The sequence below is a fragment of the Amphibalanus amphitrite genome, unplaced genomic scaffold (genome assembly GCF_019059575.1).
Source record: "Amphibalanus amphitrite isolate SeventyFive unplaced genomic scaffold, NRLGWU_Aamphi_draft 000953F_arrow, whole genome shotgun sequence".
Classification (NCBI taxonomy): domain Eukaryota; kingdom Metazoa; phylum Arthropoda; class Thecostraca; order Balanomorpha; family Balanidae; genus Amphibalanus; species Amphibalanus amphitrite.
In genome coordinates this window covers 100,792-127,082 of record NW_024882447.1, presented here as the reverse complement: position 1 = coordinate 127,082, position 26,291 = coordinate 100,792, and the positions used below count along the sequence as shown (strand labels likewise).

The window sequence follows — 26,291 nt, the reverse complement described above, 5'->3', positions numbered from 1 at the left end:
TACAATGAAAAAGCTTGAGGGTCCTAAAAATGTATACCGCATATAATACACGTATAGTCCCATTGCTTCCTATGGCTCCTGTCCTGCAACCATGCATCGTACCCCTCGACCTCACACATCGTTCCTCTCAAGGATATGAGCGTCTTCCAACCGCGCCGCTCCCGCCCAAACTCATTCTCTGCGGTCAGAGAAGGAAATGCCACGCCAGTCTGCCGCCGCCGTCCCAACGACCCGTCGTGAGTCGGACCTGGGAGTCACTCCCCTCTCTCTCTCTCTCCCCTCTTCCCGTCGTCTCTGGATCCGGTACATCGCCGACGGTTTGCGGTGGGGGGGGGGGGGGTCTGCAGTCTGCAGCGGCCGGCCAGACAGCCGGGGCGGGGGGGAGGGGGGGGGGGGGGTGAGAAATTCACATCGGGCCGCCACGCTCCGGAAGCGGTGCCCTTATCGGCGCCACGGTGGCCGGTGGGGACTCCTCACTTCAAATGAAGGCGTTTGCACGGTGTTTCCCTGTCACGCTCTGGGGCGAGTGTCTGTGCCGATAACACTGCACCGTCGAGGAGGCGGGCGAGGGGGGGGGGCAGTTGCATAATGCAGACAGACTGCAGCGGCAAATGTGCGAGGAATGCGGCTGTCACGCGACACACGACAGCCCCGCGGTAGAAATGGAATGATCCACCCCGGCGCCGTACCCCACAACCCCACATTTATCGGGCCCCGGCTGTCAGGTTATCTTATATAACGGACAAGAGGGTATTATTAGAACCTTTATTATAAATAGCATTGATGTCACGCTACAGCCGTGAGTATCAAGCTATTGTTTTCACTCAAATGTGACCAGAAAAGCAGATTTAATGCAAGATTCTCAGTTCTAACGAAAAGTGATGGCGTAACTCAACTGGATCAAAATATTTGGTAGGGTGAAGATCACCTAAGCTTATTTATTATTAACTTTCAGCGCCTATCTACAGCACAATTTCCACCTTAAGATATAAAATTTGTCACGATTCTGTTGCAATGTTGGGCGCAGGGTCACGAAAAGGGGTGATACGAACTCTGACGGAGTGATACAAGGCAGCTGTCGGCTGAAAACAGAAGTCATCATTATGCATGCTTGGTTAAACTTCAAAAATGAGCTGGGGGACCATCAAGGTCGCCAGGATGTTTGCAACATTCCGTTTTCCGCACAGTGACTTGACCAAGATGACGGGATATCAAACTTGGTGGTTAGAGCAGGGTCAAAAGGAAAGGAACTGCGGAAGCTGCTGGTCATTAGCGCAGGGAACACTATGAACGTACTAGTTTGGTATCTGAATTGACATCTCTCCGTTGTTATGAAGTTATGTAACGTTCGAGAAGAAGGAGAGACAGTCAACATTTCCGTATCGTGGAGGGAGGGTTTAGTAATTAGTCACGATGTAAGAGTTGCATATCATAGATAACGGTAATTAGTACTGTCTGGGTGGTCTTAGCAAGATCATTACCAAAACGGGTCTTATATAACCAAAACTTGAATGGCGTCTCTTATGTTTGGGGATGCAAAGTTTTAAGTGAACATTTAAATTAGAGTCGACATGTGTATTACATCTGACACTAATAAAATGAGCATGGATACGATTGTCAATGTGTATTTTCCTAGTTTCATTCATGCGTTTAATCCACTAATATTTTCCATTTTCACCGCATCATGAACGACACAACGGAAGATGAACTACAAGTATTTAGTACACCTACTTATCCGCTGTTGCCCATGACTTTCACACTGCGGCACACCGCAGTCCGTATCAGACCCATGTACGGAGTACGGTAAATAAAAGTACGGAGTCCACGACCGCCGGGCGGCGTTGGAGGGTGTGGCCCATACTGACCCAGTGACCCGTCGAAACCGACAGCGCTGGCGCCGGTGAGACGGCCGCCCCCGCCCCCGCCGCCGCCCATGGCGCCCCGGGCGGCCTGGCAACCGGACGCCAGACAGCCAGACAGTCGCCCGCCGGGCGGCGCGTCCCCCCCCCCCCCCCCCACTGCAGAGTGCAACCCACACCGACGCGTCTGCGTGAGTGGGGACGAGGGGGCGGGGCGGCGGACCTTGGCTGTTACCGGGTGCCGCGCCTGGGATCGCGGCGGCGCCGGCAGCCAGACATGGACTTTGAACCGATAGAGCCGCTGGGAAGTATGCCATTCATCGGGTCTGCATGGCAGGGGGTCCGGGGGCGGGGGCGCGCGGGAGGGGGACGTGGGAGTGTCTCCTCCGCTGGGGGTGGGGGCGGAGGGGGGACATACCGCGGCGGTGACTGGCCCAGGCCGCTCCCCAGCTCAGCTCGAGGTGATCTTATGACGGGCGTGTGTACCGGGTAGTGGAGAGTCTGTCTAATGTCACCGCGCCCAGCGCAGCGAGCGCAGACGAGCCGGAAACCCACGGAGATGGAATGGAGCTGAGATGATGTCTTTGCCCGTGGCGCGAGCCTGACATATTGAAAGATGGTTATTGGTTATATACCGGGTGGCCCAGAAAAAACGTTCCCAACTTTAAATCAACATTTTTCAGAAAGTGATTAAGACACAACATTGAAACTTCCAATAGTCAATGCGGCATATATTTTCAGTGAATTGTATTATTTTTATGTTATTCGGGCAATTACTTTTTAAATGGTTCGTGTTTCTAGCATGCCATGTAAAAATTACTTTTTTGCTCAGATGTTTATTTAAAAAAAATGTGAGTGAACGGGCCACTTCATCTCGGTACCACGGCCTGCAGCCATGACTGCTACTGGCAACTAGCCTCACTGATGGTTCAGGCCTGGGTGCACATTCCCTCTAGCTTTTTTCCTTATTCGGTCGATTTACTGTTTGATTTTCTTGAAGGGAGGGTAATCAGCAGTAACCCATGCACTGCGTCACTCCTTCTGCTCGAAACAGGACTCAGTGTTGAAACGAATGGCATCCATTAACAGTTAACACCATTTTGGCTCAGTATTTGAATATTCGGCACATAAGTGGGACAAAAATATTTAAAATAACAACCCACGTGCAGGTTTCATTCACGTGTTCCATTTTCTTTTTTTTTCCTAACATGGTACGTCTAAAGCCAATCATCACTACCGTCCAACATCGGCAAAAAAAAAGCAAAAGCGTCTTATTAAATTCAACATAAGATTGCTCGCTTGAAAATGATGATAGAGTGTTATAATTTGGCATACCAATGCGCAAAGAAGTGACGTAAACTTGATGAGAATTTTGGCTCGTTATTTGCACTCAACTTTGAGATATAGGCCTTCAAAGTTCGGAACGTTTTTTTGGCCACCCGGTATGGCATAGGATAAGTTAAATGTTGAACTCTTTTTCGTGGATACTTGCAGAACGAGCCTAAGAAGAAGTTAGAGATGCTTCATTTACTTGTTTTGTTAGAAGGCATCACCTACGTACGATACCGAACGCTCATCATCTTCAGTCACACAGTTATTGCCACGATGCAGCTGATTTTACAAACCGTTTGCGTGACAAGTTACGTGGGTTATCACATATCAGTAATACCCCGACAGACATAAAACGTCCGACGTCTCATTACAGGGAAACCGAATGTGTCAGGCGAACTCTGTTTTGACTGTAGCTGTCACATTGTTTCCAATTATTGCAGTGTCAAGCGAGCCTCTCTCTCCATCCCTCCCTCTTCCTCCCTTACGCTAGTCGCGATGGTGCTTAGGTGCCCGTTTAAGTCGCCAAACGAGACATTTAACAGTCAATGGGATTACGTTTGTCACGTCTGCACGTAAAGGTCGAGTTTCGTGAACTCCACGGAACAGGATAATTCAAAGGCTCGGTAACGGCACAGCGATAATATAATCGCTGTCATCGTGTAATTTACTGCCTGCACTGATAGCAAATTAACACCCGATCATGTCCACCTACACGCAGTCAGCACCCACTTCAGAGGTTAATAAAAGTGTTACACTCGATTGCTAGGTCTTTGTACACTTCGAACACTGCCATTCAAGGTCATCGCTGAAGTGCAGCAAGTTAACACTCAGTGGCAACACTCAGCTACGGAAGTTACACCATATGCACACCCTGCGTAAGTTCCGTTCACACTCGAAACACTTGCAGAGCTCATCTCCTAAAGTGTGATCATAATGCGAGTGTTTTTTTCCGGCCCGAGTGTTACCAACTATTTTTCCAGGGGTCATTTACGACGCTCGTCGACGCCATTTTATATATTGGCGGAGTGGCCGCGCGGCGCGTCGTTGTTTCGGTGGCAAATGTGCATTGATTTAATTTAATTGTATTGCACTGATTTTTGCATTTCGAGTTGATTTGCGGAGAAGGTGAGGCTGGTTTCAGTGTTGGCAAATGTTGATGTGGTGATTGACTAGGTAGTCTATGGGATCTAGAGGGGGTGACAGTGTTCCAAAATCCATTCAACTTTGAGCTGCGGTGCCTGGGAAAAAATCAGCCCCTTAAAAGAGGTTGAGAGTAGAAAATTGACATAACTCTCCAAATCATTGAATACATAACTATGAAAAATGAACATTGAGTACCTTCCTCAGGAATTTGGAAAGGATATAGCTACGTAGTACGTACCTACGTAAACGCCATATTTCACACTCTTGAATTTTCCACTCTTACCCTTTTTAGGGGCTGATTTTTCCCCAGGCACCCCAGATCGGTAATCTTTGACTAGAGTACCTACCTGCATAGTTGGAATTTTACTTTTTCTTCCTGGCGGAGTAGGTACAGAATTTTCAGCAGCGGAGTACAAAGACGTGATAACTACCTACCTACAAAGGTGGGTAGTAGCTAGATATTGATTACCAATGTTTATCATCACAACACAGTCGGGGAAACTATGGTAAAATCTGCTATTTTTAGCAGTCTGCTATTTTTAGCAGAAATCTGCTAAAAATGGGTATGCATGTGACGTCATCGTACCCAAATATAGTAGATTTGGGTACGGCCCCATACAAAAGCAGATCTGCACCCTAATTGAAGCAAATGCGCATCAAATGGCTGGCAGATTCATGATTAGAATAGTGCTGAGAATGTCCTCTGATATTTTTGTTCAGATCCGACTCTTTGCAAATAATGAGTTTGAAAATAGTCGGATCTGAACAAAAATAGCAGAGATCACTCTCAGCACTATTCTCATCATGAATCTGCCAGGCATTTGATGCGCATTTGCTTCAATTAGGGTGCAGATCTGCTTTTGTATGGGGCCGTACCCAAATCTGCTATATTTGGGTACGATGACGTCACATGCGTACCCATTTTTAGCAGATTTCTGCTAAAAATAGCAGACTGCTAAAAATAACAGATTTCACCATAGTTTCCCCGACTGAACAGGGGGTAGAAATGTAATACAGGTTACCTACCTTACTCTATTGAATATTATACAACATAAATAAAAAAATAATTGTTAAAAATAACCAGTAAATGAATGTATGTCACTAGGTGTGCACTGTGCTCCATCAACGTTGATGGGCCAACAAAAGACAGCAAAAGATCTTAATCACCCAGGCATAGTGAAATAAGCGCCTCGTTTATCAAGGTATTATTTTATTTGAGTAGGTATAAAACTTTCATTTCAAATTCTGTTGGTGGCTGCCTCCTGCAGTGCATTCTATTGTGTACGTCTCAGTTGGTGAAACTGTGGTCATCTCTTCCATTTTTGAAAGCTTCCGGAGTGGTTCCCTAATAGGCTTTTATATTTCCTATGGTTTTATTAAAAAGTGTAATTTACGTCCCCATTTATGGAAGTAGCATCCCTATTTATGGAAGATGCCTTTTTATTTTTAGAAGAGCGTACCTAAATATGGAGCTACCAAAAATGAAACAGATTACCATAGTTTCACCAACTGGTCTGGGAGTACATAGGTAGTCACACTGTGGAGTACCATTCCTGGAGCAGAACAAGCAAACAGCAAGTTTTCCAAGTCCAACACTGCCTACCTGTGCTTCAAAGGTTAGATTACGTTAGGTAGGTGAGGTTAGATTGTGCTTAAAATAAATGATCTTTGGGAGTGGAAAATTTAAATTGATGTGATTAAGCCAAAGTGAGAGGGGAAAATTATGTTCATTTGGTTACCATTTCCACCAATAGACAAATTTTGGGACACTTGGGAGTTGGGGGTGACATGGCAAAAGCCCCCCAAATGACCTGATTTTTAGCATTACGTCTATGCAGGCATGGGTATTGGTAAGGCAGGCGTTGCCAGACGGAAACATCTCTAGAAATCTCTATAAAATTATCTAAACAACCCAGCCTGATCTATCCTAAACTACGCCTACACCTTCAATGTTGTATCACTATCATTGGGATTTCTAGAAATTTTCCCACTGGCAACGCTTCGTGTGCTGCATGCCTTACCCTCACCCAGAAGCGAAACCACAACTGGGGATCCAAGGCTGGGGACCGGTTCACAGTAACTTTTGGGCTATTGGGAACCGTCCCTAGTAAAAACTTGAATTTGCAAAACAAGTAAATCATTTCATTTAAAGACACCCAAAGCACAATGGAACCCAATGTAACATTTTTTTCTCACACACTTCCTCTCAGATTTAGTATTTGGTGTTATTGGTGCTCTGGTTGGTCCCCAGTAACTTCAAACTTGTGGTTACTCCTGTGCACCTATGGTGGTGCATGTAAATAACTGGATAGGTAGCTGAACTGAGCTGGACTTAATCCGAACTCTGAAGTCGCTTGAACTTTGAACTGAAATATATCAAAGTTCACAAAATGTTTCAGCCCTGGTATCAGGCTGGCTAAGTACTTACCACAACTAAGCCATAAATTATGGCAATATGAGCAACAGGGATGCAGAGCCAGAGTCAGAACTTCTTGCCCAGAGCCGGAACCGCTGTAACATTCTGTATACAGCTGAAGCCATAACAGTTGGTTCCCAGCCAGCCATCCCAACTGGGGCCCACATGGGATTCAAGTGGGCAGCTCACCTGGGCCCCACTTGGGAATGTCATGGGCGGCCAGCTGGGTCCCATCTGGGAAACTGGGTCCCATCTGGGTCCCAATTGGGTCAGCCCTGCTGGGACCCACCTAAGTTAGATTTACCAATTTTGTGGATCTGTTTTTATGATCCGTTTTTGATCCATACCCCTCCCTCATCATTCATATTGCAACGTCCCATTCACAGCTAGCAATAAAAATGGGACATAATACTTTACCTAACAGGCTGTTTGTATAATATTTCTGAACAATTGCAGTAAACCGGTTTTCTCTGTCATTTCAGGAAATGGACATTCATGGCCGATTGGAATACAAATGCCACCACTGTTCCATAATCACGCACACCAAAAGGGAGGCCTCGAAACATGCCAGAAAGCACTCGGGAAATCCTTTTTTTCGCATCACTTGCCCAATATGCAAAGCAGTCTTCGCATCTGTATGGGGATGGAGCAGACACCTTAATGTACACGGCATTGGGATGGAATGCGGCCCCGAATCGGCTGGACTAGGATCAGATACTGCCAACGAAGCAGTAGCTTCCACATCCCAGCAAAAGCATGATGAATCAGAGACATGCCAAGATGTTGAATCAACTCATGAAGCTGATGCATCTTGCAACGCTGAAGAGGGGCTTGTTTTTGATGCCCGCAAAGAGTTGGCCTCCTTGGTATTGCGTCTGCGGGCCAAGAATGTTACGGAAAGCTCATGCAGAGATGTCCTGGAGGCTGTTCATTCTTTTACCAGTCATGGGATCGCAGAATATGAGAAAAACAAGCAGGACCAAAGCTCACCATCGGCTAGTGACTCAGCGTCAGGACCAGACTTGCAGTGTCTGAAAACTTGTGACGCATTCATGAGAACTGATCATCTTGAAGCCGCAGCTCTAAGAGAGTTTGACTCAACACAGCCGGAAGCAGTCACCATTGGAAGAGATGAGAACGGGAGCGAGGAGACTGTTCAGTACGTATCACTGACTTCTCAGCTCAAAGCATGTTCAGAAGAACGCAACGTTACGCTAGTAGCCATGGCACATTCAGATTCTGCTGAGCTCCGCGGGCCTCAGGATGGTTCTGCTCACTCATACTGTGATGATGAAACGCTTCTTCTGGCTATCTATTACGATGGCTTTCAGGTTGGTAATCCATTGGGGAATAAAGCAAAACAGCATGCGCTTGGAGCTATTTACTGCAGCATAGTCAACACAGAGTACCGAGGGAAGATTGATGAAATTTTGTTTGTGCTTCTTTTTCAAGAGATTCTTCTTAAGAAGTACTCATGGGAACAAATCTTGAAACCTCTTTTGGAAGAAGTGCGTGTTCTGGAAGCAGAAGGCATTGTGCTGAACGGAAAACACTTCAGAGTGCGTCTTTCAGTTGTTCTCGGTGACAACCTGGGCATCCACACTATTGCTGGGTTTTCTGCAAATTTTGCGGGTGGCCCAATGATGTGCCGCTTCTGTCACGGTACCAAAGAAGAAATCCGAACGAAAACACATGAGCGTGAGTTTCGTCTGCGCACTCGCGAAGACTACGACGCGAGTATTCGTGTTCTGGAAGAGGAGAACTTTGAAGAGTCAATGTGCAAAGCTCTGGGGATAAAGGCAGCATGCCCGTTCAGCGGAATGGCATCCTTCCATGCGGCTGAATCATTCCCACCAGACCTGATGCATGACGTGCTGGAGGGTGTGGTGCCATCGACCTTCAGTCTCGTGCTAGGAAAGATGCTGTCTGAGAATGTCGTTGATGGTGCTGCCCTAAACGACGCAACTAGGAACTTTCCGTATTCCGCTGTCGACACAAATCGACCGGGGAAGATACTTGTGGATGGGACCAAAGGAAGATACCAGGTACGGCGCAGCAAGCCAACAGCCAACGAGGCATGGGTGCTTCTTCGGTTGCTTCCACTGCTCCTGATCTACGCTGGCGTCGCCGCTGATTCTCTTGGTCAGTGCGCAGAATTCAGTCTCATTGTGCGGCTCATCGGCATTATGCAAACCCTGTCGTCATTCGTGCTGTACCACGGAGAAATCAACCGCACACAACAGGAGATAGAAACGTTTCTAGCTGATGTGATGCGCCTCTTCCCGACGTTCCATCTCACACCGAAGCATCACTACCTGGTACATTACCCAAGTCAATTGTTCAAGCATGGGCCGCTGCGCCGTCTTTGGTGTATGAGATTTGAGGCATATCATCAGGTACTCAAACGCACGATTGCAAACTCTCGCCAGCGCAAGAACGTTTGCAGGTCAATCGCCCTCAGACACCAAGTGCAAGTGGTCGCCAAGAACTTGGAGAGCAGGACGATTTCTTCCAAAGAGCGCTCAGTGTTCAAGGGTTCCATCCCAGACGGATGTGAAAGACTGATTCAGGGTGCAACACTGTACAGAAAAGTGAAGCTGAACGGTGTGGAATATCAGTCGTGTGAAGCACTGGTTCTGACGGATGGGATGGCAGAAATTTTATGTATCTGTGGAAGGGGCAACTCCCATTCATTCTTGGTGAGAGGATTGGTCGCCACGTATGATGCTGTGCTCTGTGCTTTTCGAGTGGCACGAACTACAAACGTGCAGGTAGTGGACTACGCTGCGCTTCAAGAAACAGAGCCCGTTGGCCTGTACGAGGTGCGCAACACGCTGTACGCCGTACCACGTCATCTCCTGCGGAACACCGACATGACGACATACACTGCGAGGTAAATATATTTCAACTGTGACAACAGACACTGTTCTTCATCAAGTTAATTTTCGTTCCTCGCCTAGTTACCAGTAGCAGGGCTGCGGAGTCGGAGTCGGAATCGACAGTTTTGGCCGGAGTCGGAGTCGGTGTCGATAAATTTTCACCGACTCCGGAACGGAGTCGGAGTCGGTTTTCGTAGCATTTCTTCCAGAAGAGTTATTTCGGAGCCGGAGCTGACCTATTTTGACGGCTCTGGCTTCGGATAAAATGTTACAGGGGCTCCGGCTTTGGACAAAATATGCCGGCTCCGGCAGCTCTGGCTCAGTGGTCCTGGTATCAAAACGTAGACCCGCTCATCAAAAACATTTACCTAATACCTCAATGTCGCATTTTGTTGGTGTTTTTTTTTCTTAATTGATCTACGTTAGTAAGCCACAATTCAGCTCATTCGCATATTATCATAAACATATTGAAATGTGCCTCCATTGTGTCTACTGTCATAGGGCAAAACGTAATCCGTCTTTTGATGGTGCCACGGTGCGCAATCCGTTTCACAGAACTACAATGCTATCATGCCGTCACTCTGCTCTCTACGATACCGCTTAATAGTGAGGTTGCGTGTGCTCTTCAGCTGGGTACCGGCGACGTAAAGGCGGGCCCAGGAATCAGTTTCCCCATCGCTCTGCTACCAACTACTTACCGTGAAAACCGTCAGTTAAGGAGTGAAACATTTGAGGTTTATGTTGTAAGCATTTCTTGTGTTAGAATCGTGTTGATAACTTAGTTCTTAACGTTCCAGATAATGGCGGACCCCGGGCTCGCACGGGAGTACGTAGTCGCCTGCGATACCGGAGGCAAAGAACCCGTGCGTAAGCTAGTCAAGTCGAAGAAGACTACGCTCTTACAGACAGCAAAGCGGGTGTTCGGTGTGACAGGGGACGGCTACGAACTCGACTACTACCACCCTAAACTGGAAGTGTATATACGTCCCGACACGGCACAAGACATTCCAGACGACTGTGTCCAGGTCAGGCTGGTACCGCCGGTACTTGCGTGCACCTTCGAGTCCTCACCATCGACGGCTTCCACAGTGCCGATCCTTGCCATCCAGGGGACTTCTGGCGCTACATCTGATGATATCGGAGCTTTCTTTAATCCTTCCGTCGGCCCATCCACGCCGTAAGTCGATATCATGCTTCGGCTGATACGGTTTTTGTGCGATTCTAAACGAACATTCACTACCTACCCAAAATGAAAAGTGATCCTTTGTTTTCATCAAAACATGAACATGCATATTGCATGCTTAGTGTTCACTTAATGTTCAATATATCAATCAGGGGATCATTGTCAATGTTGCTTGAGAATAAATACGAAGTAAACAAATGGGTATATAGATGGTAGACAATAAAGACAGATATTTGTAATTTTGACTCATTCTTGCATCGAGTCTTGGATCGTACATGCATTTTTTTTTTTTTTTTAACTGATAAAAGTTCCGCGTTATTTTCTCGCATATTTTACTTTCATAATGTATCCATTCATTTTAAGTAACGAAGATATTCCAATGTATAGGAAATTGTTTATAACAATGAGTATTTAGTTTCGAAGAAAAAAATGGTGCGATTATCAGTGAATCACTCTTAAGACCGGTATAACATTGCATCGTTATGTGATCAAGACGTTTCACATTCCCAGCTCACGATCCGATGCACGGGGTGACGGCGACACACCTGCCGCACCTGCGGACCCTGACGAACTTGCTGCACCTGCGGACCCCGACGAACCTGCTGCAACTGCGGACCCCACAAAGGAGAAAAAGCGGTAAGTAATGCCACATCGCCTTTGCTAGTACTGCAACCTCTGTTGCGCGGTGGGCTAACGCGTGCGCCGTGGGTGTTGGATGTCATTGGCTCAAAGCTTACCTCCGATGTCGTTTTTCTCGACCGCCTCATACCCATGACGTGTCGGTAACTGGGGAGTGGTCTGTTAGCTCTGGGTTCTGACGCTGCATCAGCCAACTCCCCCGGCAGTACGCTGGTACGCTGGCCCGATCCACCTTTAAATACTGGATTCTTCGGTCCGGCGTCATACCGGAGGGGATTGTCTCACTTCTTGGCCCGGAGCAGCAGGCCTCTAACACCCCGGGCCCGAGAAATCAGGGCTGCCCCAGTATGCCCACCGGTGACATCCGGGTGTCCATCCGTATTCAATGGTCGTAGCTGCATATGAAACCGCTTTGTGTACTTGCACTCAAAATTCACAGTTTGTGACCTCGACTTTGTCGCTGCCACAAACTGTGAAATTTGTCGCGCTCGTACACAAGCCTATAATAGAAATTACCTCTTACATATTGAACCTCAAAAGTGCGGGACGTTTTCTTCATGCTCCCGTGTGCTCTGGGAGTGAAAGCTAAGCTTTCAGACTTTGCGCAACTGAAAGTGCTATCTCCTTTTCAGCGCGCCGTTCAAAGTTGACATCGAGTCCCTGGACGGCCACCTGGCCAGCAGCCTACATGGTATGACGGCCCTGAACAAGTCGGACAGGGTCCGCCTAATGGACGTGATACATGCCCAGTACTGCAAGCAGTACAAAACAAGGTGAGTCTGATACGCCCCTCCTGCTGAGACGTTGCAAAGCTCTGGTTGCCACACATTTGCTAAAGGTAGACTGTCACTTAATTTTCACTTCACGGTTTTCATTAGACCTGACCCGCCCGTGACCCAACATCAAGACCGTTTTTTCGAAATTCGAACCCGTTTTTGAGAAACCTGCAATCAAAGTTTCATCACAAAACGTTCTCTGCCTACACCTTTTTTACGACCAATTGAAGATGTTCCGAAAAATAGTCCGCTTTTCAGCTATTAGGCATGGTGCGTTCGCATATTGATAAAATATCACGCACAAATGCAACGTATTAGCGCACAATGCCGAACAGCTGAATGACCTACACTTTCTAAAAGGCATGCACTGCCTCCTAAATTAGGCGTAAAAGGTGTAACTGCCCCCAAAGTAAGGATGGCATCTTCCAATTTGGGGTAAGCCGGATACCTCGCAAACGGAAATGAATTTAAAAAAAAACGGCTTTCAGAGTGGTACACAGGTGGGCCAGGGCTAGTGAAAACCAAGGCTGCGGAGTCGGAGTCGGAGTCGACCAGAGTCGACAGTTTAGCCCGAAGTCGTAGTTGGAGTCGGAGTCGAAAATTTTCACCGGGTCGGAGTCGTAGTCGTTTTTTTTTTGGGAAAATAAGAAGCTAATACTTAACCTTTTCTCGAAATTTCAATCAGTTTATGTAAGACAAAAACACAAATCTTTGAAAACAGCTTGCATTGGTTCTCAGAGGTCAGTGAAAGAGCATTAGCTGATATTTCAACCGCAAGGTCCTGATCATAATGTAAATATTTGCACAAAAAACAATATCATTCCATTCTGCTTTTCACTTTAATGCGTTTGCTATCAACTGTTTCGATTTTTCCATATTCTAGGATCAACAATTATGACGAAACTCGCTGCAAATGGCATGCACCAGGACAGGCCAAGAGGCGCAACTGTCGCTGCAAAACTTCACTGCGCTGTCTTCACCTGAAACGGATGCTGTCTGCCACTTGCCTGCCCATCGGGCGCTGGCGGTGGCGTCATCCTCTGGTGTGACAGGCCGGTGAACATTGTCTTTCGAGATTAGCTAGATAACTGAGAAACGTTGCCATCCAAACTTTAAGCAAGACACTAGTCTAAAAACTCTTCTAAAGTAACCGTTTATTAACCTATGCAAAAAGAGGATTACAATTTTCATTCTTCAGTCACTGTCATGACTGGTGTGGGCCGGAGTCGGTACTGGAGTCGGAGTCGGAGGAGATTTTTTACCCGGAGTCGGAGTCGACTATGAAATTGTATCGACTCCGCAGCCCTGGTGAAAACCATACAAATGATTAAAAATAAAAATAATTAAAATCAAGTGACAGTCTTCCTTTAAGTTGATAAGGTTAAATAAGGTTAATAAAGTAATACAACTTTGCTTGTGGAGATGTCGGAAATGCACCGCTCGCCGGCGGCCAGCATGCGAAGTGTGGATGATGACATCCTCTCTCTCTCTCTCTCTCTCTCTCTCTCTCTCTCTCTCTCTCTCTCTCTCTCTCTCTCTCTCTCTCTCTCTCACTCTCTCTCTCTCTCAGGTACTTGGGAGACCGAGCTGAATCCCTCGCAGCAGACATCGTCCAGCAGTTCGACTGTCTCTTCATGGGCATGGACCTCTACGATCGCATAGTAAGTATTTCGGCATACGATAAACAGTATGTTACTGCTATGTCCTTCTGAGAAGCTGATCCAATCTCACACTCTCCTGGTGCCATTTGTATTAATGTGAAAGGCCCGGCTCTTACCAGCTGGCCGGGTGCACAACGCCGGTGTATTGTGACGTTGGCCGTGACCCGTCGCGGTGCTCGCCGGCGGTGTCGTCTCTCGCCCGTGCCGCCGCCGTCGCCGAAGACGCGTCGTCAGACACCTGGCGCAGGTGCTGCTGGCTCCATCTTCCACACGCCGCTCGGATGTGGCCGCGCTTGCCGCAACCGCATCCGACTGCAGTCCCCGGTGGCGGCTCCGCCGGCGGAGCCGCCACCGGGGACGGAGCCGGGGCCGGCGGCACCGGAGTCACGAGAGACCGTGACGGGTCACGGCAAAGGTCACAATACACCGGCGTTGTGCACCCGGCCAGCTGGTAAGAGCCGGGCCCTTCACATTACTACACTATTATTCAAGTGCATTAAAAAACAGTGATTACACAAAATGATATGAGCTACTTGGATCGGCCTTAGCCTCGGGCCAATGAATAGGCTTTAGAAGTACATTAGTTTTGTTCTTAATTGAGCAACATTTCTTACATGAGCAGCATTTTTATATTACAACCATTTATCAAAAATCGTGCATTAAATAGTGTAAGCGCAATGATAATGAACCAAGGTGTAATTATTTGTGACGCGTTCGACTCTGTAGTTTCTGGAGCTCCATCGTCATTTTTGTTCATCGTCCAATTTATATCCATACTTGACTCGTTAGTATAAGCTAGTTAAGTGATCATCTTGTTCTGTCCAAGTGACACTCGTATGATGTTTTATTCGACAGAATATGACGAGGGTGATGATAACCAACAAATTCAAGAACCAGAGACGCGGCGACACGTCTGATGAAGTGATCAGCAAAAAGAGGTCCAAAAAAAGTCTGATGAACTACCTCCCCATAGACAAGGAAGTCCGAGATGCCGGGGAGCTGCGGCATCAGCTGCGAGAGGGCCTTCTCGATGGCACGGAAGTGAGTGATTCTTGGGTAGTAGGGGAAATTTGTAGGGGGATATAGGAGTATAGGGGGAAGCCCGCGCCCCACGTGTCGCGGGCTATCTATGCTTCCTGCGTATCCTCATTCTCATGAAAACCTGTCCTCAGGACCAGGAAGTGTGAAAATTGTGAGCTAATGACATCACTTAACACGCGCACTGCCGGGGGGGGGGGGACCTATGTACCCACCCCACATTTTGGGAAAAACTCGACTCGTAGCTGGGAAACTAGAAGGGCTAGAAAGACGCGGAAAAACATTCGAGTGTCTTTTAATTCTAAATGTACCCGGTGTCGACAGATTTGAGGTCAGGCTAACGGTTTGGCTTCCAGAGGACATGCAAGGTAAAAATAGCTGATTTTCACGAAAATTGTCTTGTTCAATAACTTCTGTTCAAAGCATGACAGAGACACGATTCATACACCATCGTGTTTGTCTAATCAAGACACGTCGAATGATATATAATTTGACCTCAAAAGGTCAAGTTTCAACTTTGACCTCAGGTAAGGGTCATGACCTGACCTCAAAAGGTCAGGTTGAGGTGACCTGACTTCTGGTAATATCGTGTTTATTTCCGCATAAAATGTGCAAAATTGATGTCGGAACAGGTATGTCAAATTTTGGGGCGCGCGGTGGCACATAGGTAGTAGGTACATACCCCCTCCCCCGGCAGTGCGAGGGTTAACTTCTAAATAAATTGATCTAGGGTCACCAAATAGGAACGCCAAAGCGTGCTTCCATACGCCATTTGCGGCTACGTAATTTTCGTCTGTTTTGTGGTACAATTATGTGTGTTGCTTGGCAGCTGAAGGAGGCAATGGACAAGACCTTCGCCGACCGCCGTCAGCTGGTAATCAAAAGAAAAATCGGACTGGCGGCTCTCAAACGCGTCTATCCCGCCCTCTTCAATGAAGTGGAGGTTAGTTCACGAAACGAATCTACAGAATCTGGAGACCGTTCTTCTCGGAAACAAACGTTTTTCTTTTAAGCTACTAATTGTTATACTTTTTTCAAGCCTGACTATTATATCTTGCTCTTGAGGTTCCAGCAAAGCTTTATTCACCATTGCACTTGTAGTCGCCGTGCCCTAAACCCTAATCATCATCATTTATTTACCATTGCAAAAAAATCGTAATTTACTCGGGGTTAAATAATCAGACTAAGTAAGGTCATCGTTCATATCAATACATTGTTAGATTAAAATGTCAAAGTTTCTTGGATTTGAATTGAGTTTTGGTTAAGTTCTTGGTCATTTTCTAGTGAATAACGCATTTAAAACGGAGCAATCAGTAGTTTTAGCTAATACCAAAACTCTGTTCCAGATCTGGGAAGAACTCGCAAGGGTGCGTGGGGCAAACAGGACCTGGGAAGAGGAGTTGGAGGAAGCGAGGATGGCGCTCAAATCCATGTTGAACGGAGTCGCCTTCTGTGACACTCTGGGTAAGTGAGAAACTTTGACTGAACCCATGTTGACTAAAGAAAGTGGCGTTAGCTTGGCGTACTCTGGCTTGCAGTTGAGGGGGATGATCAATTGCACTTTCTCGATTTAAGTGCCTTTCTAATTGTCATCAGAAACACTCATCAAGCAAAAAAATGTCATAGGTCCCTGTCGTTGAAATGCATCACCCATGTTATTTGGTATAGGTCCATCGGGGTCATCTGAAGTCACCAACGATTTCCTGCAATAGCTTTGGATCGAAAAAAAAATACTAACTTTATTCCAACATCATTGTATTTTTCTTGTCAACACAGAACGAATGATGAATAATAGCTCTTTCTACGAAGGTAATTTGATGCCAAAGTTTCAGATGCACCAAAATCTGAATCAAATGCATCTAATAGAAATTCCGAATAGAACGCGGATAGAGAGTGACGTAAGTGATTAAAGAGGTCACATGCTACTGTGGCACAAACTTCTGATTTGCTGACTTCTGACTTCCGATGAGCTCTTTGATCTGACCGAAAAATGACCGATGTACACAGTACACCCAAACATATTTTTTACGATATTTCGAAACCTGCTTACCGCTTGTCTCTACGGCACTCAGGAGTTCAGCTGCAGGGGAGTCGTAAACCACCTCGTCCCGCTCTTTTCCTCTCTCTCTCTCTCTCTCTCTCTCTCTCTCTCTCTCTCTCTCTCTCTCTCTCTCTCTCTCTCTCTCTCTCTCTCTCTTCTCTCTCTCTCTTCTCTCTCTCTCTCTCTCTTCTCTCTCTCTCTTCTCTCTCTCTCTTCTCTCTTCTCTCTTCTCTCTCTCTCTTCTCTCTCTCTCTCTCTCTCTCTCTCTCTCTCTCTCTCTCTCTCTCTCTCTCTTTCTCTCCCTCTCCCTCTCCCCTCTCTCCCTCTCCTCTCTCCTCTCTCTCTCTCTCTCTCTCTCTCTCTGTCTCTCTCTCTCTCTACCTCCCTTCCCCTCTCTCTCCGCTCTCTTTCTTTTCCGCTCTTTCTTTCTCTCTCTCTCTCTCTCTCTCTCTCGCTCTCTTCCGCTCTCTCTCGCTCTCTTCCGCTCTCTCTCGCTCTCTCTCTCTCTCGCTCTCTTTCGCTCTAGCTCGCTCTCTCCCGCTCTCTCTCTTTCCCTCTCTCTCTTATCCTCTCTCTTTCTTTTCTGCTCTCTCTTCCGCTCTCTCTCTCTCTCTCTCTCTCTCTCTATCTCTCTCTCTTCCGCTCTTTCTCTCTCTCTCTCTCTATCTCTCTCTCTCCCGCTCTCTCTGTCCCACTCTCTCTCCCGCTGTCTCCCTGTGTGTTTTGTTTTGCTTAGACTTTGGTCATCTATTGCAGATGAAAAGCTGGCACATGTGCTGATGGAGATGAGGGAGGAACACGTCGTGTTCGGGCCGCCAGGAGGCCAGGCTGGCCCACCGACCATCCACGAAGGGGAACTATGGGTGGAGGGCGTAAAGGTGGCCCAGTTTGAGAGGTTCATGTCAAAGGCGGACCAATATCTGACCTGGGGGGCGGCATTCACTGTGTTCGCACAGCGCCTCAGTTTCCGCGCGACGCAAGCAGCTGCCTACTTGGTCAATGTACACGTTCTGAAAACGGACTCGGTGAAAGCCCCAAAAAACTTCAAGAGAGGTATGCCGTACCTGCAGTGAAAGGCCACTTCCGCGCCGAGTCGTTACCGGGGCCGCCAGTGACTGGCCCGGCCCCGGGCGGCGGGCGGGCGGGGCGGGCGTACGCGGCGCCGGCCGTTCGGCTTAGCGCCCCTACGAGTGGGATCTGAAGTGCCGGCTGAGCCCGCGCCGCCAGCCTGAGACGGGCGGCGACGTCTCCGGCTGGCGGCTCTGCGGCTCCGGTCTGGCGCCGGCCGAGCTCCGTACTTTGATGCGTTGAGGCGCTGCCCGCGGTGTCCGCCGGGCGGCCTCTCGTCCCGCGCGGCGACTGCGGCTGCTGCAGTGCCAAGATGCATGCTCTGCATTTCTGTTCGCACCGAATCAATACAGTTGACAGTAAACGGTAGTGTATTTTACAAAACACTGATTGTGATGATCAGAGGAGAGTTTGTGCAATATTCAAAGCAAAAATCACGGAGAATATGTCTGAAAGAGGAAATGCTACATGCATGTAGCATTTCCTCTTGCGAATGAAATTTCTCATGAGAAATTTCATTCGCATCCAGCTCAGCAACACTTGGTTTGGGTGTTTAAATTACACGTCTGTGTTTTTGCATTAAGTGTGATACGCATGCGAGGTGTTTTCCTGGGTGTAACCAGAAGACAAGACACTTGTAATGAAGGTTTTACTCTCGGTGTTAACACCAGGTTAAGGTGTTTTCGACACCCGAATAAGAGGTTATGACAAAGTGTTACACCTATGACGGGTGTTTCTATGGTGAGTGTGATCCTGGTGGAGAGTGTTAAAGACGAGTGTTACACTTCTACAAACACCCAATTTAGGTGTGCACTTGAGACGGGTGTAAGTGAGCGCACCGGATCAACGACACTCGTCTTAGGTGTTAACACTCGAGACGGGTGTTAATTTGCTATCAGTGTGGCAGCGCCGCAGGGGCCGGACGTGGACCAATTTAGACGGAGCTCGGTGGTCGTGCCCGATCGGTGGCGCTCCGGGAAACGGTCTGTAAGGTAATGGAACTCGGACCAAGTTAGCGCGTCCAACTCGAGCCAAGCCGTCGGAGAGTCGCCGCGAGACCGCTTTGGTCGATCTCGAACGGAGCCAGCTCACATCTAAGGATAGACTGGTTTTAAAGACGCGCGGCTCTCGATCTCCGCCAAAGGCACCGCCCGCTGTGGCCCCAACTTGACTCGGGGTAGAACCAACACTGCTCCAAAGACAAGGCGTCGCCGAGCAGGCGCGAAAACGACAGATGGTGTTCCCCTCTCGTCGGCACCGTTGCCGGCGGCCGTGTCGCGTTTCAGCGACCGACGGTGGGTCTCTGCGGGTCATGGCAAGCCCGCCGGCTGCGCTCATCGCCGGCGACGATGGCGCGTGGGAAATCGGCGGCGATCGACGTTCGATGGTGCGCGCACACGACACCCTTCCCACTAAGACACAGTTACTAAAACAGCGAGCGCGCGTCGTTTGCGACGCTAGGAATGCAGCCGACGGAGCGGAGAGCAGAAGTTCGACGAGCAGTTTGACGGGAACTGTTTTCAGAGGTCGCACGGCTGAGTTGGTTTGGCTCGGCAGGAGCGCTGACGTGAGAATTAAACCGGACTCTTAGAATCACTACGGATAATATGTCTCAAGGCCTTAGCGAATTCTCATTAGTTATTGGGTCACAACTGCAATTAGACACAAATGTTTTTTTTTTTAGTTTGCGTTATTATGACAATTTCCAGTTGTTCATCCCACTATAGCTAGAACACGGACAAGGAAATTTGGATTGCAACTAAAAAAAAAAAAAAAATCGTAAAAGGTAATCCCATCTTGGGCATGTGAGTCACTGTGTTCGCATTTCACTTCACACCAACATCATGAGCAAATCACATGTAAATATTTGTGTTCCTTCACCATCCGAGAGCCCTCGGAGGTGATTCCCTTTCAGGGCCTCAAATTGCTCCATCATGTTTCACCTAGTCCTACTGCAGCTGTTTACCTGTGACCTATATCAACTCCAGCTGCAGCTGCACAGGGGCGTTTACATTACCGCTGAACGGATATGCAATTTGATCGTGCATAATTGACCTTCGTGCTGCATTCGCCACAGCTTCCAGTCACCATTGTGGCGCCGCGGTTATGGTTCTGGGAACAGCGGCACCCGTGCCAGCCGGCACGCGCCGTGTCCTGCCACACGGCACATGGGAGTGACCCAATCATAAAACAGATCGTTATGCCAGCGGTGAAAGCCGGGCGTACCGCAGGGGTGCGTTTTTGCGCCGCCTATTTTACCCGTAACACGGCGCTGTCCGGCCATATCAGTAGCCGCGTGATGGGCAGGTTTTCAGCTCCGGTTTGTCACGACACCGCCCCCACCGACAGCTCCCGTGTGAGGGGCCCGCCCCCTCCTTCACCCCCTCCCTGGTTTCTCCAGGAGATGAAGTTTCCTTGCGCTACCAATAGCAGCAACGAGTCAGAGAATGGTCGTCGTCACTCGTGACCACGGCGTCGTCATTTGTCGAAGAACCGGTGTGTGATATCGAGCTGCTGGGGAAGACCGTCATGATGCGATGCTTCGAGAAAGGATTGACGAGATCCATGGGTGCTGTCCCACCTCGGCTCGCGACCGCTCTCTCCGTTGTTCAAAGGGCCGTCAGGCAGTGCTGAGGGCTGAGGTCACTAGTGTGACGTGTCTGACGCTGCCCCGTGTAACGTGTTTACGTGAACGGCGCGCGAGTGGAGGTGGCGACGAAAGTGGCGCACAGTGTCAACAAATCCTCTAAGGATGCTACCGCAAAGCGCAGGTTCTTTTGTTCAGTACTCCGAGACAAGAGGGCAAAATGTAGGTATTGGGCGTTACTTGAGTTGCTATAGGGTTTGTATTGCTATTTGAGAGCGAATTCCACTTAACCCAGTACTTTGAGTCTTAATAATGCAGAGCATTCATTCCTGGTGCCACAAGCACAGTCAACGTGGTGTCACTGCGCTGTCATACGTGTGCCCGAAGTATGGATGCTAATCACGAAGAGGAAATTCAGCTGCGCCGTAATTCATTCAGCCAATTCGTCGGACGACTGACGAGCACCGGTAATTGCTTTACATAAATCGATTCAAAAGTGGTCTCAAACACGCAACCTGCGATTGTTGCAATAAGCTGGTGCGTTCATAGTGGATGGTGGGTGGTTTTAACCCGCGCACCGACGGGGGTCTGCGCCAACTTCGCACCGACGGGGGGGGCGGATGACCGCCCCCCCCCCCTGAGATCTCGAGAACGAAGCAAGATAGCGACAAGCGGTAAACGGCATCGGATACGCACGGTCAAGATCTACAATTTTTACTAAGGTCATTTTCAGGTCAGGTCAAAGATGACGTCACAGGGGTCGAAAAAGTCAAAATGGCGGCGCTAGATATGGAGAGAGTTTTTCTCGAATAACTTTCGAATTAGTCAAGATAGGAACAAACTAAGGGCATCATCGTGATCCTCTCGTCAATCCGCATCGAATGATATATATGTTGACCTCGAAAGGTCAAGGTCAAAGGTTGACCTCAGGTCACGTGACCTCGAGGTCATCATGTATATCATTCGATGCGTCTTGACGAGCTGAACACAATGAGACCATCCACGCGTCTGTATCTTGTTCCTGTACGGAGTTATTGGCCAAAAACCTTTGGTGACCTTTGATGACGTCACATGACCTCACAGCTGCCCAACAGCAAAACAGACCTCAAGGTAGTGAAGGTTGATCGTATATGAAGTCATGTATGGTATATGGGGCCATTCCGACCCGTTTTAGTGGTAAAAACAGGGAGTTGATTTTTCCCCCATTGACTTATAATGGGGAGGTCGCGAAATTGACCTGACCTTAGGTCACCGATATCAAAATTCCGAGATATACAAATTGTAGCTACTAATGACCTAATAATATCCTGCGACTTTCAAAGGCCTCCGACATCTACTGTACCTCTGGCACGGTGACAAAGTTGCAAAAAAGTGACTTGAGGTTGGGTCATTCAAAGTGACCTGGTGACCTGACCTTAAAAGGTAGGAGGTTCAAACTTGCACATCATGTGTAAAATTGATGAAGGTATAGTCATACCAAATTTCGCGGCGCTACGCGCCGCGGTTTTCCCGCTATTCGCGAAAAACCTCAGGGGGGGCGGATATCCGCCCCCCCCCCGTCGGTGCGCGGGTTAAGGTCTCACGATTTACGCGTAACCCGAACAAGATCTGCAATAAAAATTGTTTCAAGACGCATACCGAAATCACCACTCGAAACACTTGACTGGAAACTATAATTTGTAGCGAGATACTTGAGCCGAAGGAACAGCAACAGCATATGCGCAATTCACAACAAACAACAATACCTACATTATACATATGTTATGTTTGCTATGAAACTTGAGTTGAGTACCTGACTCTAGGACGATAAGCTCATTGAATTCGGTTGCGGTCTAAATGCAAAAAATATTTGAAGGTGAAAATATCTCAACAGTAAGCCAATTCGCTGATTCCATGCACATATAACACGACAGCTGAATTTGTCGGAAATACGCCGGCTCACTCCGATGACGTCATATTCCAGAGGAGTGCCGGAACGGTCGGGCGGAGTCGGATCGGTGCGCAGATGCGATTGTCGGCGCCATGTTTGTAGTTATCCTGCGGCCGTGCATGCGCCGCGCCGCCACACTTGAGCTATGCGTCCAATGCAACATCGTGCCTGGAATGCTGCTGCTGGCTGTTAGGGAGGATTTCGTGACGTCATCCTCTGGGGAAAAAAGTCACAAAAATGAAAGAAGTGTGTGCAGATGCCGCTGGTAATCAGTTTTCATGGCTAACGAAACTTTTGCCGTTAAATAATGGCGGCCCTTTTCAAGTTTCATGCATCGTTACATAATTTACACATTTCGGATATCAAGAATTAAACAAAAGCGTCCTGAAGAACACCTGGCTTACCTTTTGCTCTTTTAGCTTGGTTCACTTTATGCTTAGCGTAACTTAACCCGCGCCCCAGTGGCGGTCTCAGCCAACTTCGCCCTAGTGAGGGGGGGCATATGTTACCACCCACCTCTAACTCAAAAACTAAGAGGGCTAGAAAGACGCGGTAAAAAGCCGTCGATAGCTCTCAATGCGTACGTTTGAAAGTATTTCGGTCATTTTTCATCTTGGAGCAATATTGGGGTCACTGGAGGTCATCAAAGGTCAAAATTTGCCAAATGTCATTATCTTTTTCAGAAAACATGATTATATCTCAGGAACTATGATAGCTAGAAAAACGCATTGAAAAGCAATCGATACCTTTCGAACTCTTCTTTCGATAAGGTCTTCATCAAAATTGACCTCAGGTCAACGGTTTAGCCTCCAGAGGGCAAAAACTCCAAAAATAGCTGTTTTTCGCAAAGTGTTTTTTGACAATAACTTTTGACTAGAAAAAGCCACGACATTTCTATTGCCAGAATCGTGTTCCTCTCGCCGAGACGCGTCGAATGAACTATAATTTGACCTTGAAAGGTCAACTTGAAAATTTGACCTCAGGTCAAGGTCATGACCTGACCGAAAAAGGTCATGTTGCATATCATTCGATGTGTCTCAACAAGACAAACACAATGAAGCCATCCCCAGCGTTCTATCTCTTTCCAATCGCGAGTTATTGGCAAAAATCTGTTTGTAGCCTCAAATGACCTCGGATGACCTTTGTAGAGGCTATCAGCAAAAATGACACCTTGGTCATCACGGGTGGTCCAAATCATTGTGATTCTGAAATATTTGGACTGTTCCCAAGCGTACACACGTATCTAGAGGCATTTTCATTTTTCTCCATTGACTTATAATGGTAAGGTCACGCCACTGACCTGACCTTAGGTCACGGATATAAAAAATCCGAGATATACAAATTGTAGGCGCCCATAACATCATGCAATCCACCAAGTTTAAAATCTTTTTGACAAACACTGCAGGCTGGACATGATTGCAAACTTTTTTTTAGGCCTGGTCAGTTAACTTGACCTGGTGACCTGACCTGACATGACCTGGGGTCAAAAATTTCACACATTGTCCAAAATTGATGTACGAAAAGCTATGCTAAGCGGCGCGGCGCTGCGCGCCGCGGTTTTTTATTTATACGCAAAAAACGCGACAGGGTGGTAACATATGCCCCCCCCCCCACTGGGGCGAAGGTTATAGGTCATCCTACAGTTTATATCATATTCATTTGTGGCATACTGTCCAACATGCTGTCTTCACAAGTTCGGTCGTAAATTCAACATCACAGACTCACCGTAGTAAAACGTATTTACAAGAACAAAACGCGCTATGGTGATGATAAAACGCTGTTACGTAACAATACTAAGTACAGTACTTCGTATGTGACATACCGGACATCGAAAACATCGTAAATGAAAGTCCTCAAGAGCTGAAGAGTTGTACCATGTCGGCATGCATGAACTGCATCTGATTTATCATTTATCACTCACCAGTGCACTGGCGAGTGGCGAGTGATAAATAAAAGGCTTTAGCATGCTAAAGCAAACGATATTCTGTTGTAAAAGTGACGTAGGTACTAGCGTACCTAAGTGCGTAAACATCTAGCAAAACATTTCTGTGACTTCTTTTCAATCTGTTATGAAGTGTTGCTGAAGTTACGAGTATGTGAAGTTATTATGACATTGAAATATCTCCTTCAAATGAGTTTATGACAAGGTGCATACCATCAAGTAATTTTTTTACTACCTTTCCAGACTTCTTCAATGTTCTGCTTGAGCGGATTGCAACAACCATCGCTCATGAACGGCGTCGTTCGTCATTTATGACGTCAGTCTACGCTGGCGTTATCGTGTAACCAGAGAGCCAGCGGCGGCGGCGTCCTTCTGGCCCTCGATAAGCTGGAAGGGCTGGATTTGACTACTGTGAGGTAGGTCGTCTGTCTTGACTGTCACATAAACCACCCGCGCTAGGTCAACGACATTCGGGTTCGGGATCGGACGGGATCGGATGGAGTGGGCGTAATTTGCATTCTGAACATGCATGCAATGATGTAGCCATAGTATAGTAGCGTGATAAATGAATCAAATATTATTTTCGCGTTTGTCGAATTTTTGTAGATATTAACACGATTTCGTTAAACTCAATTTTGAAGTTTGATAATGTTTCGAAGCACGATTGAAGTTGTAAAACGCAATTTAAAAAGGGCTCATTTTCTTCATTTTCATTTTCAAGCTGCTCATTTTCCATGTCTAAAATCTCCTGACTTTTCACCGAGCAGCTCTCCTGAGGAGGAAGACCGAGTCTCTCGCTCAGACGTGGTATCGGAACGCGGTGTGGCGCAGGGGACACGCCACTCAGCCGGTACAAGCTCGGAATGCGATCCATCGCGACGGGTGGCGGCGGCGCGCGTGCCTCGCGTCGGGAACGACGCATCGCTAGCGTCAGACGCGCCCGTGTTGGTCCCGGGTGCCTCGGCGATGCCGTGGATCGCACGAGAGATGGTGGAGAGTGTGAGAAGCAGACGGTGTGAAAACTGCAACAGGAAATGTCTGGAGAAGTTATATGACGTGGTGAGAAGGCAGAAGTCGTAGAAGACGCGACGACACGACGATGACAATCCATGTACTAGGGTTGACTATTAAGTAATGGAAGTGCCTCTAGCAATTAAAAGTTTTTGCACGTGCACACATTTTTTTAGTGTCATCATGTGCGCCGATGTTTTTTCTATCCAATAGTGAAGACCAGATGTCTTTAGCTACATTTTACTCTGAGCTATCGACGCTTTTCCAAGAGACCACCCAAACCTGCGGCGCACGACAAAAAAGGGGCCTGGCAATGGCCAAAATCGTGCGCCAGGGCGAGATCACCAGGGCTCAGTGGCCAAGTGTTATGGCTACACGAATAAAATAATGGAAGTTGCTATATTTTCATAAAAAACAATACATATAACACAATAAATAACAATAAATAGCAGCACCACTACTCCACATAATCGCCTCCTAGCATCACACACCGTGCCAGCCTCTTGACCCAGTCCTGGAACGCCGCCAGGAGGCCATCTTCGCTGATCTGCGCGAGCACGCGGCACACCGCCCGTCGCACCTGTTGCCCGGCGCACCTGATGCCGTCGCTCCATACACTTTTAAAAGAAATTTCCTGATCTCAGCAGGCCTTTACCCTACCACAAACTGAGATCTAATGACCTCGCGCTGGTGCGCGATTTTGGCCATTGCCAGCATCCTTTTTTGTCGTGCGCCGCAGGTTTGGGTGGTCTCTTGGGAAAACGTCGATAGCTCAGAGCAAAATGT

The 26,291-nt window shown here is 47.7% G+C and overlaps 1 protein-coding gene across 1 annotated transcript; it reads left to right on the top strand.

Moving 5' to 3' along the window:
• The first annotated feature begins 4,036 nt into the window (after positions 1-4,036).
• LOC122368505 lies at positions 4,037-18,399 on the top strand. Its single transcript, XM_043342494.1, has 10 exons — positions 4,037-4,066; positions 7,233-9,643; positions 10,427-10,654; positions 11,323-11,448; positions 12,084-12,224; positions 13,798-13,888; positions 14,744-14,929; positions 15,756-15,869; positions 16,273-16,390; positions 17,724-18,399. The coding sequence occupies exons 2-3, from the start codon at positions 7,236-7,238 to the stop codon at positions 10,428-10,430; spliced, it is 2,412 nt and encodes an 803-aa protein (XP_043198429.1). The 5' UTR covers positions 4,037-4,066; positions 7,233-7,235; the 3' UTR covers positions 10,431-10,654; positions 11,323-11,448; positions 12,084-12,224; positions 13,798-13,888; positions 14,744-14,929; positions 15,756-15,869; positions 16,273-16,390; positions 17,724-18,399.
• Positions 18,400-26,291: the final 7,892 nt, after the last annotated feature.

Excerpts from the sequence above, each read along its gene's own strand:
- LOC122368505 (XM_043342494.1), top strand. The coding sequence starts at position 7,236 with ATGGACATTCATGGCCGATTGGAATACAAATGCCACCACTGTTCCATA.